Source organism: Mycteria americana, chromosome 4 (genome assembly GCF_035582795.1).
Source record: "Mycteria americana isolate JAX WOST 10 ecotype Jacksonville Zoo and Gardens chromosome 4, USCA_MyAme_1.0, whole genome shotgun sequence".
NCBI classification, from domain to species: Eukaryota; Metazoa; Chordata; class Aves; order Ciconiiformes; family Ciconiidae; genus Mycteria; species Mycteria americana.
This window is the reverse complement of record NC_134368.1, coordinates 8,023,369-8,040,320: the sequence shown is the minus strand read 5'-3', so window position 1 is coordinate 8,040,320 and position 16,952 is coordinate 8,023,369. Positions and strand designations below refer to the sequence as shown.

The 16,952-nt window shown below is 45.6% G+C and overlaps 1 protein-coding gene across 5 annotated transcripts in view; it reads right to left on the bottom strand.

Moving 5' to 3' along the window:
- Positions 1–16,952, bottom strand: part of FGFRL1 (fibroblast growth factor receptor like 1) — a 183,177-nt gene that overhangs the window by 6,237 nt on the left and 159,988 nt on the right. For all 5 annotated transcript variants that reach the window (XM_075499559.1, XM_075499562.1, XM_075499558.1 and 2 more), the window contains 3 exons: positions 11,680–11,760; positions 5,970–6,254; positions 1,638–1,991 (listed from right to left, as the gene is read on the bottom strand). In XM_075499559.1, the coding sequence (XP_075355674.1) occupies positions 1,638–1,991; positions 5,970–6,254; positions 11,680–11,760 (720 nt within the window). The remainder of the gene's footprint in view (positions 1–1,637; positions 1,992–5,969; positions 6,255–11,679; positions 11,761–16,952) is intronic.

The following is a 16,952-nucleotide window of genomic DNA, read 5'->3' as shown; positions in this document are numbered from 1 at the left end:
GGCCCCCTGCTCAAAGCAAGACTTGATCAGGGAACTGACCCACAGCTGACCACAAAAACAACAGTCTTCATGTTGGTTGGCAGAAATCCTCTGCTGGGCTGAAATGAAAGTGTTTTGATATTCATCCATGCTGTTCTTCGGAGCTGTCTATGTCAAATCTGGTAGATTTACAAGCAAAATGGTGTTTTTCTAACTCATGGCCTTGCAACCACATCTTTGCCTCTGAGGGCAAGCTGGGTTCTCCTTCTCCATCATTGCCAATAACAACAGGCCTGCAGGCTCTGGTTCTGGTATGAGGCCTCATTATAGTCCCATTTAAATCAATGGAAAATCTCGCACTGATTTCGGTGGGAGCTGGATCAGACTCTCATAGTTCAGAAACTCCCAGAGGCTTTGAGTTATATCCCACCCACGCAGCCTTTTCCTTGGGATTGACAGGCTTTCTAGGTGGAGTTTAGTCCTAAATCTAAGTGATGCAGAAGAAGATCCCAAGAGCATTCTCTTACTTGGCAATCTGCTGTCAGTGTCTGAATTCAAGCTAGTGACCCTCGATGGCTGCTGAGATGCAGAGTTTTGGCAATCAGTGAGCAGAAGAAGCCATGCTGCCTTAGTTACAGGAGTCATGAGCATTTTCCCCACTACCTACACAGAAAAGCAGTCCTAACAGCCTGGGAGAGTTAATGATCTCTGTCTCTCACTGGTGTCTTGACTGGAGACACCCCATTAGACCTGACCGCTAAAATGTTCTGATACTGGCTCCAGCTCCTGCTCTCTCTTAGCTGTGTTGGCCTTGTGATGGTGAAGAGAAGAAAAAGCAGCAAGATTGATTTTTGTCATAAAACTGGAGGATCTGAAGCTAGGTTCACATGGCAAGATGAGGCAGAAAGAAATGCCCTTTTCAATAAAAAATATTTATCAGGGTAGAACTGCACAGTCAGGAGGCAAAGGAGTAAGCGACAAAGCAAGGATGTTGTGCCTGAAACACACTCGATACAGCCTCAGTTGGACGTGGCCACCGGCTCTGAGGCCTGGGGAGAGAAGGAAGCAGCTGCGAGTTTGGTACAAGGGTCCCCAGGGGATGATTGGGTAAGAATTTAACTAATAAATCATTCTCTTTCACACTTGTTCTTTTCCTTTCCTTGTGACTGGGACAGTTTTTATTCTTCTCTCATTTTATGGGCCTGTATCATTGTTTCCTTTTACTAGTAAAAGCCATATAAATAAGAGCAAGAGAAAGAAGAAATGTAAGGTAATGGGGTTGCCAACTGTGTTGCTATTCAGTTCCCCTCTCACCTCCCACATCCTATTGCTGAAGTGATGTAGTGCCTGCAACTGCAGTACCATTTCCCAGCTCCTCTTTCATACAGGAGCAGATCATTCATTTTATTTCACCTTGCTGGAATCATTATTCCCCTCGAAGGGAGAAAAGGAACCATCATCAAGAGGAATTCAGCAGGGGCTGATTTAAATCAGGGCTGATTTAATCCCTTACTCATTCTTATTAGAACTGGGCCAGCCTAAATCAGCACAGCATCACAGAGGGCCATGGAGCCCGATGGACATCAGCAGTTGTGTTAATAAATACCATGATGCAGACTATTGGTTGAGATGGGGGGGGGGGGGAAGGCATAACTCACCTGGCAGGACTGTGAGAAAAGCGCTGCGAAAGCTGTAGCCCATGGTGTTTGCCCCTAGGCAAATGTACATCCCTGCGTCCTCTTCCTTGGCTCGAGTAATCATCAGTTTGTTCAGGTAGGAACCATCGGGACGGGACCAGACCTCCCCCGTGGGCAGCACAACGAACTTCTGTCCCCCAACATCGATGGTTGAGTTGTACTTGCTCTCTGTGCCATACTCCACCCTTTTCAGCCACTGGATGACGGGTTTGACATCACTGCGGACTTTGCACTGGAAGGACGTGGTCCCACCGTAGTCTACTGTCGTGTTGACAGGGTGCGTCCCTGTCAGGATGGGCTTGGACCTCGTCCTCTCTGCACAAAAACACAGGGAGCTCCATGGAAAAAGGTGTTTGCCAATCTCATTAACTTGTGATTGCAGAAACATAGGAAAAAGGTGTAGGAGGGATGCAAAATAATTGTCTAGTCCGACTCCCTGCCCTAAGGCAGGCTGAGATTTCTGCAAAACTCTCCTGATATAAATTTGCCCAGCCTCTTCCAAAGCCTCTAATGGTAGATGCTCTCCAGTCTCTCCAGACAACTACTCCCTTGTCTGAGGCTTAGCAAGTCTTTTCTCATGCTCAGCCTGAATCTTCCTGTTTCTAAGAAGGAAGTTAGTTACTCTGTCTGCATCAGACCTGGAGAAAAGTTTGCTCTCCCTCTTAGCCCTTATATTTTGGAAGATTTTCTTCAGCCCTCCCTTCTGTACACTGAACAACCTCCTAACTGCTAAGCAAACAGGATCCTAGGAATCTCCTATAGAAGGTTTTTCTGTCTTTGTTGTGTTTCTGCTCTCTCAGGTCACTCATGAAGCATTTATATTTGGGTACCCAGTTTGTAGTGGTATTACTCAGCACCACACATGTTAGACCTGGCCTTTCTGCTTCTTGGCAAGTATTGTAAGTCCAGTCTGGACTGCTGAATTTCCTCATTCCCTTGCTGTACGCTGCAGCTATGAGATGACAAAAAGGGCCATCCTTCCTTGTACTCCCACTTAGCCCCTTGTCTCAGGGACCATATCTCAGAATAATGGGATCTTAATGATGTACCTTGACCTACAGGGTCAAAGGCTGCAGTGATCTTTCTTGAGCCTTGACCAGAGGAAGATAAATGGCCTGATACTAGCCATAAAGGCCAAAACCCATTTCAGGATTAAATTTGGGCAATAGTACAGGTCTGAACACAAATGAAGTGGATTATTTCACTGTAAATGTTCACTTTATATTGATGCTGATGATGTCTTATCAATGTTTATAAATACCTGAAGGGAGTGTGTAAAGAAGGTGAAGCCAGGCTTTTTTCAGTGACAGGAACAGAGGCAACAGGCACAAACTGAAACACTAAAGGAAACACTAAACATCAGGAAACACTTTTTGACTGTGAGGGTGACTGAGCACTGGCACAGGTTGCCCAGAGAGATTGTAGCATCTCCATCCTTGGTGATACTCAAAAGCCATCTGGACATGGTCCTGGGCAACCAGATCTAGGTGACCCTGCTTGAGCAGGGGGGGTTGGACCAGATGACCTCCAGAGGTCCCTTCCAACCTCAGCCATTCTGTGATTCTGTGATGCTGTGTCTCTTACCACCATGTCTGGTAGGGTGCAATTTACAGGTGAATATGACAGAACCTTATGTATTCTCAGACACAACCTCAGTTTTTTACCAGATTATTTACAAGTACGTATCTATGGAGAGTCCACACCAGAACCACTGTGGCTACCCCCAGTCTGGGGACAGTGAGGGGTGGGGTAAGGCATGTTCCTTCTCCTTTTGGTCTTCCCAAATGTTCCCTAAGGACAGACAAAATTGGATGGGAAAATGCCCCTTCTTTCATGAACTAATGGCAGGCTTTGGATATTGTCTCATCTTTTGTCTGGGAGTCCTTCAGGAGATATCTGTCATCTCTGTTTGCTGGGCCTGGTAGCTGCCCATGGGGACCAAATTCTACTGGAAGCCATCCCATGCCATGACATCCACTGCTGGGGGAGCTGAGACCACAGGCACCACCGGTGAGGAAGATCTTCACTTCATCCTCACCTCCCTGCTTTTATTATTTCTTTCTTCTGTCTAATTGTCCCCACACTCACTATGGAGCAAATTTTTGTGGAGGAAGAGCTCAGAAGGCTTTTGCTTTTCTAGCCAATAACAAAATCTTTCCTTTGTCACAAAATTTTTTGCCTCAAGTCTCAGCTGATAAACGAAACAAGATGGTAGGAAAGGAAATCAAACACAAGAGGTTCACAAGACCATCCTTTCCAGCATGATCGTAAGCCTTACGTTGTGTCAACACCACGTAATGTCAAAGGAAAAATATATCCCTCATTCTGAGGAATGTTTGGATTTTTTTTAGTGCTAGCGTCAGAGAAATCAGTCACAGTTTCCAGACAAGGAGGTACTGCAAACCTCTATCCTAGGCACAGAGAGAAATTATGGTATCACAGTGGGTGGTAACTGCTGGCAATCATCAACCGCTTTTGATGGCAAACACTTTTGGATTGAGCATGTAACAAAACAACTCCCACTGGCTGTGGGGTGAGAGAAAGGAACAATGGACCCTCTTTCAAAAAGTCAGGATACTTTTAATAATGAGGGCTCTAAAGATGTTCTTGGGAAACAAAAACAACACAGTGGTCTCTATAGGCTTTGCCTTGGGACTACAAGCGGGAATCACAGCTGGGGAGACTGAGACTCAGATAAGCAGGACTTGGGAGTGGAGGCTCAGAGGGAAAAAAAAAAGGAGGAAATTGAATAAAACCTGTAATGCTCCACAGAATGATGTTAAAAATAGATGTCTGAAAACTGCTTAATGCCCTTATCTCCTTGACTCTGGTTCCAGCTTTGGTTACTGTTTTCACTCCTAGCCAGCAAAAGCTAATGAAAACAAAGGTTACATACATCTTTAAGTTGATAAAAACCAAGATAAACAGGGACACAGAAAGGGGTTTGTTCCTGGTGCTGTCTGGTTTTGATGAAGTGAAAATGCCACAGCTGCCATTAGGATGGGGCTTGATTCATTTCCCTGTCTCTGCTCCTGGTTTTAGTGTAAACACATGTTTTTACTGTCTCCACACAGCTGCATCTTTATCAATCCCAGATGTCCAGCAGGTTTGTGCCTTTGGAGCCCAACAGAGCTCCCCACATGTGCTTTTAATTCCTCTGATTCTAGAGAAAGGACTTATCAGAGAACAGATCTTTACCTTTAAGAACAATCTTTCACACTGGGATAACCTTTCTCATGCTAAAATGTATGCACAGACAGACAAACAACATGCTTTCCATGTGGCTGGAAATAGCCCTCCATGCCCCTGCTCCTCACTAACGAAGGCTATTCAATCTTCCCTCCACTCAGCTCATCTTCTCCACCTTCTTGAGTTGGTTGTTCTGTAATCATTTCCATGACAACTTACGATGATGTCATAGACAAAGCACAATGACTTAAGAATAAGAGCCCTTCTCTGGTAGACTTAGGTACAATTTGAGTATAATTCTCTTCAGTAATAATAGGGGAAACAGGAGATTAGAGACCAAGAATCAGAATAGCTAGACAGTAAGAAGAGCAATTTACTCTACCCTACCACAATGCAGGGTAATCCCCCACAGCTCATCTTCTAAGGGCTGAATCCTTAAAGCTATGTAGGCATCTAATGATATAGACAGGACCCTAGTGGAATTTTCTTTTTTTTTTAGGATCTCATTTGTACCCACCTGAACCTTCAGATGGCCAAATCTTTTTTAAAATCTGGCCCTAAAGCCTTGTCTGGCTAGTCACTCTAGTCATAAGATTTCTGCTAATTCCCTTGGGAGACTTCTCTAATGAAGTGGGCCTCCTATTACAGCTATCTAGACTAAATTTTCAGTTGATTGGTTTCACCTTATTAACACTCTGATAGAGTAATCTGGGCCATCCTAAATATTTCCACCCCCTCCTCTATGGTACATAAAAGGGCTTTCTCAGTTCTCAGTCTGTCCTTGAATTGACTCTGTTGGTAGTGTAAGATTGCACTGGGCAATGGTGAACTTCTACCATCCGGGTGCCCTTAGAGACAATTGTTTCCCAAGTATCTCTCCTCATTTCAGCTACTAAATTGTATTGTTACTACTTTGTCTTGCCCAGATGTTAGGTTTATTCTAGAGTTTCAGTAATGTTTTCTGTTTCCGCTGATGTTTTTAACACTTCCCCATTTCTGTGTCCAGCTATCGGCACTACACACTTGCCATCACACTCTCCTTACTCAGCCAGCCCCCTTCTCAAAACTCCCTCCCTGCCTTTCCACCCCAGAGGCCACACTTACGGATTACTTCAACTTTGTATGTTGCATTGATTTCTCCAACTTTGTTAAATACTCGGCAGGTGTATTTCCCACTATCCTCTGGCTTCAGGTTCTTCAGGTTCAGCGTCCACTTCTTCTTCTTGTTCTCCCCAATCTCTTGGGGCGTGAGGGGCTTATTGTCCTTCAGCCATGTGATGTCAGGCCGTGGGTTCCCGCTGGCCACGCACTTCAGGCGGATGGAGCTGCCGACAGGACGGGCGATCACTCTCCGTCTCATCTTGGCAGGCTGCGTGAACCTAGGCCGGGCTGCAAAAGGCATGAAAAATTGACTGTGGTGAGCAAAGGGCGTGCAAAGAAGGATACTGCTGTCAAGCGTTATGCCAAATTTGCTTGAGAAGCACCCAGCAGCCCCATACATACCAGTGTATCACTCTCTCTCATATCAGCTCAAACTGATTTCCTTAGAAAGGAGACACCATCCAGCCTGATGCATTTGAATGCAGTCTACTGGACTGCTATGGCCACCACATTAGCCTTCTGCATAGCACAGCCCTGGCATTTCTCAGTGTCCGTAAGGCAACTGCGTCAGACCATCTCACAAAATAGTACCAAAATCATGCTACTGTAGCTGAAGCCAAAATGCATCCCCATAATCACATTGTAATTGTTACCATATTCCATGCCACAAATGCAAGCCCTTAGCCAAGACCAAAGGAAAAACCTCAGATGCCTGTCAGGCTGACCCTTTTCTCAATCTTTTGCTGGTCACTTGAAACTTCATTTTCTGAAGATGTTTTGCCCCTTACTTCTCACTGGCTTTAATGGGACTTAAGAAGATTCAACACCTTTTTAATATGTAGGAAAATCTTAGAAGTGTGCCAGACTTTTGTATATTGATCTGAACTTAAATGTATGCAATTTATTCAACATTAATTTATGAAGCATTCACAATGAAAGGCCCAAAGAAGCAAACAAACAAATGGAAAGACCCAATAAAAAAACCTTGAGTTTGTTAGAAGATACCCCATGCCAGTCCATCCCAAAAATGGAAACTCTGAAGCAATAGCTGCTGGTGGACAGAATCATGGATTAAGATAGTCACCTCGTCTTAGCAAGGAAATCACCAATATTTCTAACGGCAGTGACAAGAACACTAGAGAAATGCAAGGTCCCCACCTGGCAAAATTTGAAACTTATACCCTCGACTGCACCTAACTTTAATTCAGATTATGTCAGAATCCCAGAGGGAAAAGAAGTGGCACCTTTACACCCTAGTACCTTTACTGACATTGCAGAGTTTTCCTGTAAAGTCATGAGTTGGTTTAACTAATCAACAGAAAGAAAAACATCTTTGCAAAAACTTTTAAGACAGTTGAAACAATAGAACATGATCTGTTGCAAGGCAAAAGCTTGTCAAATAGTATCCTGTAATTAAGAAATTAAAAGAAATTACAAATTTATCGGTTACTTTAATTATGCAATGCCAGTCCAGGGGCACTTCTAACTGCAGTCTCCCGCTCAGACTAACACCACTTCTGACTCCCACTTGGTACTCTCTCCCTACATCCAAAATACTCCTGCCAAATTCACCTGCCTTCTTTTTTTATTTTGGCAAAGCCAGTTTCTCCTCTGAGTGCATTCAGCTCTTCCACAACAGATTTCTCCCCCTGCTTTTGAACCTTATCTCTTGCTTACCGTGATCTTACTCTTCAGCTCCAAAGGGCAGCCACCCTGCATTTTTGCACTCCCCGGTAAACCCTCCCTGATCCTTTCCTTGGGAAATAAGAGAAATAGGTAATGAGTGGCCTGCGCCGTGGCACACTGGCTTGAATTATGCCCATCAGCCACCGGCCTTCACCAACGGCAACTGGAAAGCCACAACCTCAATAGCATATAACGCACCAAAGCAAGCTGAGAACATTGTGCTTCAGGTATCAGGGAAGTTAGCTACAGGACAGCACGGTGGGACTCTCTACTAGTCAGCCAGCCCTGCTGCCCAGTGCTGAGGGCCAGAAGCTCTGGGATGTGCAGTATAATGGAGCTTTGCTGGATGGAGGAGGCTGGTCTGCAGCTTCTTCTGTCCAAGCACTGGGGAACGGCAGCCATTGCCCTCAGAGGTCTGTGAACATATCCCTTAGTCCTCACCCCGCTGCAGCCTTGCCCAACTTCCCTCCCTCTCGGAAGAAGACACCCTTTGGCATACCCCTCTCTTCAGAGTCCTTTTCTGTAGGGGAAACCATCTGCCTCCGCAGCCTTCCCTTGCCCCCCTTGGCTGTCATTTTGGGTCCCAGCCCTTTCATGTTATTTCAAACTCTTGCTCAGAAATGCTTTGCTCTCCATACAGAGGCTTTCATGTGTAATCTAATGAACCGGAGCAACTCCGGCACTGAAAGTCCTTGCCATGACAGCTGAGCAGCAAGTGTGACATACTAACCCACTCCACAGGTCGTGGGGCGTAAATTGCTGGGTATTCCCTTGGGGGTCTGCTGCAAGAGGAGGCCCCCCTCTCAGCAAAAACAATCACCCTCCCAGAGAGACAATTAACCCTGTCAGAGCTGCACGTTGTGAGCAATGACATGCCAAAGTTTAAGTCTGAGCCAAGGGAGACATGCTGATAAGGGCTGTCAATGTGGAAATTGAGTAAATGTCTGCAAGGTGCCTGGGGAGGTTAAGAACCAGCTGTGAAATGGGTCTAAACAGTTTTCCTCTAATATGGCAGTAATTTACTCCGAGACCAGGAACTGCAGGTCCAGGTAGGGGTAGGTTCTTGCTGGATGGGATTCCTGGGCTGGGACTAACATATCAAAGAGCAGGCTGGAGACAGGACAGTCTCACTGTCCACACAGAGTGAAGGGTGAAGTCAGTGACTCTAAGCTCTCACCTTCCCCTACCTCTCCCCTGCTTCCACAGCAGTATTTCAGAAGGATATGGTGGTGTCCCTGCTCAGTAAGGGCATTGCAAGACAGAAACTCTTTCCTCCCAAAAAAGCAGGCCTATAACATTTCTGGTTTTCCTCCCACTGCGACTCCCGTGAATCTGTCTGGAATTTTGCATTCACTCCTTGTACATTGTTGCCCAGATACATACCAAACTACAGGTAAAGCTAAACTTCTTTGGCTCTTTCTGTCTTTCTTTCTTCTTCTGTTTAGAGAAGGTTAAGTGATCATGTGGTCTCAAAAGCTACTCCAGGCTGTGTGCAATATGCTGAAACCAGATCCCATTTACACAGTCCTGAATGTTTCCTTGACAAAAGCCTGAATTGGACAAGTTTAGAAAAGCCAGTTAACAAAAAAGGAGAAAGACAGAGACACACACATGAGAGAGAAAAAGAGACCCAGCAAGCACAAAGGAGAAAGAGGGAGAAGCAGCAGTGTGAGAGAGGCAGAAAAAGTCTCTTTTGAGTTGGTGCTAGTAAATGTCTGTCCCCAAATCTGTACCATTTACAGAAGTTTTGCTTGTTGGAGTGCCAGCGAAGGCCATTACAAAGTGCCTCTGTGTTATTTATACTTGACATGCTTGTTCTCCTCCACATCACTTGGCGTTTGCTTCATAAACATGAACCGCACATTTGTACAGTATAAATTATGCCACACACAAGGGCAAGAGAAAACACAAGTGGATGGGGACAAAGAGACAGTGTTGTGTACGGGTTCCTTGCTGAAATGCTGTTTATCATGAAGATTTATTCAAGCTAATGAAAATTAAATGAAACAGAAGGCTGTCAGCACAAAGACCTGGGAAAGAATTCAGCTCTCCCTGTGGGACACCTCGAGGTGCATGGATTAGTCCCAGAGGCTCCTGTCAGACGTTGCTCATACAAAGGGAGGTAGGTAGCTCAAACATGTAGTCTGCTGCGATCCACCACAATTACCTCCACATAGTGACGGTCAGTACCACTTCAAGCTTTCATGATACTTATACAAAAAAGTGTCATGATACGACTAAGTACTGAAATACTTTCAAGCCTTTTGGATAAGAGCTCAGTCAACTGTGGGAAGATGTGGATGGTGGTATCTACCTTTCCCCGCATCAGCTCCCTGCTCTTGATGGGGGCAGGACCTCTGCCCAGCAACACCACTCCATGATGGTAGCTGGAAAGCAAAATGGAGCTTTCTTTTACCATGCTTCTCCTCTCCCACTTCTCTAGGGCCCAGGACTCTGCAAACACAAACTGCTCCTTCACCCATTATCCTCCAGAGCCCTGCAGATGCACACTGACCCTCCCTGCACACCAGCTCACACCAGCACTTTGCTGGTGAACACTGTTGGATGGATATGGCTTGGGAGTGCGCATGGCCTGCCCCAGCCATTTCCTTGCTTGGGTAGAGGAGACAGGAGGGAGGGAATGGGGAAAAAGCAGAGGTGCAGGAACATGCTGTAGCACAAAGAAGGACTGGGCCGGGGCAGCACAGAGTAAGACACAACCTGATATGAGATTGTCAATGCCTAATAATTTTAGTAGTGCTTACATCTTTTTTCATAATATTATTGATGTATTGATCCATTACCCACCAGCTCTACCAGGAGCACATCCGCCATGGCATTCAATGTCTGCCCTGTCCACCAGGGTAATGAAGAGTGGAGAAATGGCAACTTTTCTTGCTAGCTGCTGAATCCCTCCTGAAGGACTCCTGACCTGTAGTTTATCTAAGCCACGCTTTCTCTAGCTCTAAAATGTTGTCATCTTTTTCCAGAATGCGTGGAGGTTACCTTCCTCTCCCAGAACAAGCTCAGTCTCAGATGAATCTGTAATTCAAAGCTATTATGGCACTGCTCCTCCAGGTGTGGACTGGTATATGCTGTAGCACACCACATCCCTTGTTTGCCAGCTCCTGAAGAAAACTGGCCTCAGCTCAAGTGGTGAGGACTCATACGGTGAAAGCTTGACAGGTTCCACCCCTAACATTGCTATGAGGTTACTCCCTAGCCACAAATGTGGTACAAAGCCATCTCTGTATTATAAAATTAAAAGGAGGGATGTACTGCAAGAGCAAAATGGAAATGCTGTGCTTCATCCCTCGAGGTCATAAACTCACATTGCACTCCTGTCCGTAATGGCCAAAAGCTGTTTGGCATCAGCCTGACAACTTATTGTCCTTCAAGGAGTGCTTGGACCAAACTTTGGAGCTGCAAGTCTTGCGGTGATTCAGAACCTGTTCCAAGTGAGATTTTAGCAGTACCCCAAAGCTCTGCAACAGCATCAAAATCCTATGCTTGAACAGTCCAGGGCTTAGAGAAGTTCATGCAGGTGTCTAAAAGAGAGCATAATTTTAAAAAACACTCAGCTTTGGCCTAATGCTAATTCGCCTGAAGTGAAGTCAGACCTCCCATTTGCCCTCAGTGGGAGCAGTGTTATGTTGGCACTGAAGGCTTTTGGAAACATTGCTGTAAAAGTTAATACGCCTTTTATAGACAGTCTATGAAAGCTATAATAGCTGCACATGCAAAAGAAAGTCACTGCCCAGAAAAACAAATGCAAGGGAGAACCATGCTGGGGTATATGGCAGGGGGCCCTAGAGCGGACCACGGGCTGCATTTCGCAGAAGGACCCTTGGATGGAATCCATTCACACCGACATGTTCAGCTGATGCTCTGTTTATTATTTGACCATCTGTAGGGAGAACTCACTCCAGTCGCTCTGCCTTTCCTTTCCTTCAGCAACTGAGAAATGTGCTGCATGAACAGCACTGAACCAAGAACCGAGGAAAACCAAAAAACATGCGCTGCTTACCCCATTGCTTCCCAGAATGATCTTCATATTCTCCATTGGAGCCTTCAGGTACCTGGCTATCCTTTCCTGAGCTGGCATCATCTGCAAAGAAAAGGAAAGGGAAGATGTTAAGAAGGTCTCCTGCAGCATAGCAGTACAATAACAAGTGTTTGCATTTCCTCCTGGAGGCACCATGCAGCTGAAACACATTCAACATACATTTGGCATCCACATCCTGGCACTTACAGCCTGGCCAGTTTAATGAACTATTTAGTTTGCTGCTTTATGAGCTTTTCGGCAGGCTACCAAAGCAATGGGACATTAATCAATGTTTCCATTAATAGCCGACAAAAGCCTCTTTGTTTATGTTTACAGGTTGCTGTTCCCTAGGAGGAGCTGATATGTTGTACCTTCTATGCAAATAATGGTATAAATCAAAATTACAGATAATTGAACCTAGGAGGTGGGGGAAGACTTATGTGATCAGTCACACAGAGCACAAGCAGTGGAACTGGGGCCACTAATTCGCCTTTCAGTTTCCATACAAAATCAGGAAAGCAAGCAGGCCTGGGGTCAAATGAGCCCTCAAGGGATGCTGAATGCAAAGCTATGGCTGCAGAAAGCAATACTGAATTGAAAAGCTGTTTGTGTTTTTGGGTTTTTTTCTTTTAATTAAGACCACTCATCCACCTGTATCGACAACACACCACTTTGTCCCTTATCACTCTAGTTGTCTATACCACTACTACAGAGCAGCATCAAAGTCTCAACTCTGTGCCCTGTACTGCTAGGAGAAATAGAAATCACCACAAGGTGATTTCTCTCCAGCAGCCCCCACCTCAAATTGCCACTGTGATATGGCCACCTACAAGGTCTTCAAGAGGGCCAAGGGAGCAGAAGAGTGCCCTGAGCCTCCTTCTGCAACCCGGGCGATGCTGGTGGCCTCACACCTCTGCAGTGCCCAGATGTGAAGCTTTTTCCTCCTCCAGTAACAGCTCGACCTCTACTGCACAAGCGCTCAGCTCAGAGCATCCTCTTATAGCAATGCATCACACAAGGAGGGAGGTCCCCCTGAGGGACTTTGGACACCTGCAGGTGATGGCACAGCAAAGTATGGCTCTTCCAAGGCTACTTCTGTGCTCTACAAGCGGCACAGCCCCGTACAGCAGCTGGATTTGAGGTGAAGCTCTTGATCAAGAGCTACTCAGCTCCTAGCTGAAGTGCACTGAAGTGTGTGAAGATTGATTTTCAGAGATAGGTCAGGTGAAGGTTGGGGAAAAGTTCACCTCAGTAAGAAACTACTCCACAATGGTGTAAAAAAAAAAAAATCCAGAGAAGTGGAAACATCTGACCTAAGGAATGAATCCCTCCAAATACCCAACTCCTAAAACCCATAAGAAAAAGATCTCATGAGCAAAAGAGAGGAAATTTCTTGCTGTAATCTCTATGGCAGAGAGGAAAAACTTATCTCAGCTTACACATGAGCATGCCCCCCCAATGTACAAATAGTAGAGCTGTTCTTTACAGTTGTTTTAAAAGTTGAGTTGTGCTTAAACAGTGCTTGGTGCGTAAATTTGTGTGCAGTCTCTGTGCGAGAGGAACGTGTGTTTAACCCCATCCTCACCCCAGTTTCTGCTATTTTGAAAATCCCTACTCTTCAGCACGGGGCATTTTATGCTGACACATGCTCCAATCTCGTTTGCCACTGTCCCTTAAGCAGAGAGGCTGCAATGCCATATGGGTTTGTCCCCCCTCGCCCCTGACAGATTTTTCCCTTCTCCTTGTGGTTACTTCGGCACAGTTTCCCCCAGAGGTATGTGCAGCTGTCACTTCGAGGGGAAAAGAAAACTTTCAGGGCAGCAGCACGCCGTGCTCTTCCTTCAGCAGCTCACTCCAGCCGACTGCCCCTTCCCACCTCCTTCTCGCCCTCCGTCCATCGCTGGAAATCCGGAGGCTTTCCTGGGGGCTCCAGCCAGCTGCCAGCCCAAACCACAGGGAAGCAGCGTGAAATGCAGTCACACTCAGGAAACATCAACTCTCGCGCAGTGCCGTGAGTGCAAACGTACCGTCCAGGCTCTGCCGAGGCTGGCCCGCAGCCTGGGTTACAGAGGAGGCGAGTAACCCATGTGCTGCCTTTTACAAATATATTTTTACAGCCTTGCCAAACCAAATGCAGGGAATACAAATATACCCATTATATATGATGGCTTGCATATGACAGATTGTCTCCTTTCAGTCAAAGTACTGAATCGATTATCTTCTGGCACTTGTGCAGTTTTTCACATAAATATCAGTAGTGCTATTAACGAAACCTTGGATGCTCTCTGACAGAGAACTCAGTAAATCCCTTAGCACAATTAGAAAAATGTACTGAGTAAGAGAGAAGAAAGAAAAACTGTAGTCAGAGATGTAGGATTCCTGCCCATTGTTAACTGCCGAATATCTTAAAAGTGGTTAAGATGTTTAAGTGGCGATGTTCTGTCAATTATATCTTAATCCTACTCAGCTTGATGTACAAAGAGCAGTATATCCTCCCTTGCCTCCTGCCTCATGTTACAGTATGTCAGCCCATGTGCGCTCCTCCTGCCTACACACAAGGACTGACTGGCGTTCTCAACACCTCTTGACACGCTGCCAAGCTTTTGATGTAAGTAAAATTGCTCTGAATCTGTTTGATCCTGTGAAGATGCTTCTTCGGTTGTTATCCTGCCAAATTGCAAACCTGCGGAGTAACCTACCAAACCCAGAAAAAAAACATTTTGGGGGGGGAAGAGATCAGGATAACTAATGCTGAGCCTATGAAATAAATAATTTGGCAGAAGAGCAAGACTGAAACAAATAACTGCATGCATTTAGACATGTTGTTTTAGATCCACTGGAACGGTTTCACTTTTGTTAGGAATGTGGTAACGTTAACAACAATACATACCAGAAGTCTTGGTGGTGGGGGCAAAATGTCATAAACATGGAAACTCATGTAGAGCGAAACTACTCCTTCCCATCCCCAGAGCTGCACACTGGGTGAGGGATGTTACAGCAGTCTGCATTCCAGCTACAGCACGCAGCGAATTGGGCTCCCACCTTCAGCATGACTGTATCTGAACGAACTCACACTTGAGAACTGTAGGATAAAAGCTGATTCATGGGATTCAGAAATTGGATGAAACTCATTTTGGGAAGATTTCCTGAAGCCCAGGAATCTCCAGTCACGCTTAAGAGTGTGAGTGAGGCAGCAGAATAGCTGGTGATACAACGATAAAGTGTTAACCTGGGATGTGAGTGACCCAGGGTCAAGTCCCTCTTCTGCTGCATTCAGAGAGGGATTTGAACCTCCCCTCTTGCACCTTGGGTGAGTGTCTTAAGCTCTGAACTGTGGTCTCAGAGAGCCAAAAAAGAGCTTATTATTACATAAAGTGGAACAGCACTGTGGGAGACGGATATCTCAGGAACGCCCTTAGGATGGAAGACCCCTGTCTAATTCAGATATCACCAAGGTTTGACTTCCACCTGCCCCATCCAAAGTTAGTACTGTGGTGGCATGGAAAGAATCTGTCTCTCCCTGTTTTGAAAAACTTTCTCAGTTTTTAAATTTTAATATCAAGTGGTTTCCTAGGGTAGGGAAACACTTTTTCAGTTGTTCTGGTCCCTGTGCTAGCAAGGATGGATATCTTTCTGTACCACAAACACACTTTGGTCAGCCTGCTCACTCCTAGGGAGGGATCTATGACACTGAAAGCAAAGCCAAATTTCCTGAAAGTTCAGAGGCATCTGGTTCAGCCCAAACCTGCAGTCTGAAGTCTGGTTAATAGTGCCAGATCTGAAGACCTGCTGTTTGCATTTCAACCCAAGCTTTACAAATGCAACTGACCTGGTAATATTCTTATTAGACAGAGAGTGGACCTGAAAAAACAAGCCACATTCAGATACGTATGACCAGCATACAAAACGATGAGTTAGTAGCAGAAATCACATGAGTCTTAGCTATATTCAAAAATGACTTAATAAGCCGATTGCTTACTCATTCTCTTGTCACCTCCCACAGAGGCAGGCAGGTCAGGGTGATAAGTACATATAAAAAAATCAGCCTGCAGCCAAAGGGCAGCAGGGACCAGCTATGCAGCATTGCCAGCTTTGCTGCCAGCAGATTACCGCAAGAGGCAGTGCTAAGAAGGATGAGCTGCTGAAGTTTCCTACAAGCTCCCTTTTCTGTGACCTATATTAGAAGGTCATCCTGTACTGGTCTTCTTGGACAGTATCACAGACTTAGGAGAGCAGCCAGTTGGAAGACGAAGTGGAAAACCTGCCTTGAAAAATAATCACTGACTAATTTTATGTCATGAGTATCTGAGGCTAAGAAAAAATATACATGATTTAGGTGTCCTCACTGTACAATTTGGTTCCATGGTGTTACAAAGCATGCTGGCTGGTCAAGAAACCTGAAGTGGAAGGCTCCGATATCACGTCAGGTGATAGACTTGGAGACACGGGAAAAACTCGTGTAGCCTCTTCCCCTCCAAATACCGCACCTGGTCATACAAGACAGGGCCAGGATGGATCCGGAGGCATCAGCCCGGTGTTCAGGAATGTCATCCCAGTGGCATGATCCCCAGCTGCTCTCCATTGCCTCTCTCTTGCTTCAGGATCTTGTTCCAAGCTGGCTTCTAGGTCTGAGATGCCACAGGACCGAGATGCTGGCGCCGAGCTGGGGAAGTGTGTGGTGGGGCTGAAAGGGGCAGTCGTGGGATTGGTTTTGCATGAGACTTGACACGTCTGAGTGTATGAGGCCCTGATTATCAGTGCTGACGTCATGGGCCAAATTGCCCTTTCTCACCTCAGAAAACACGATGCTCTATGCATATTGCTTGCCATATGTCTTTTTGGTCTACCCCTGTCCCAAAGCAGGCTGGATTTCTGCAGAAAAGGGATTTCTGTATGTAACTCCATCAATTGACAAAGCACTTTGGGGATCCTACGGGACAAAGACTGCCACATAAGCGGGGTATAGTTACTGTTTATTACCATAGCAGAATTGTTCCATTCCCTCTTAAAAGTTAAAACAAATGGAAAATTCTGCATAACGGTCCGGCTCTGAGAGAAACTGATGGGAAATATTCACAGACTGTTACCGAGCCAGGATCAAATTTTATTTACCCACAGACTCTCCATGAAGGCTTCGTGTTTTAGCCGAACGGGTATGACTGGTTTTCAGGCCAATACTATGTGCTGAGCATCCAACTATGAGTCAAAAAAAGTCCCAATTTTTGAAGCAGAAATCTAGCCGCAATATTTCTCTA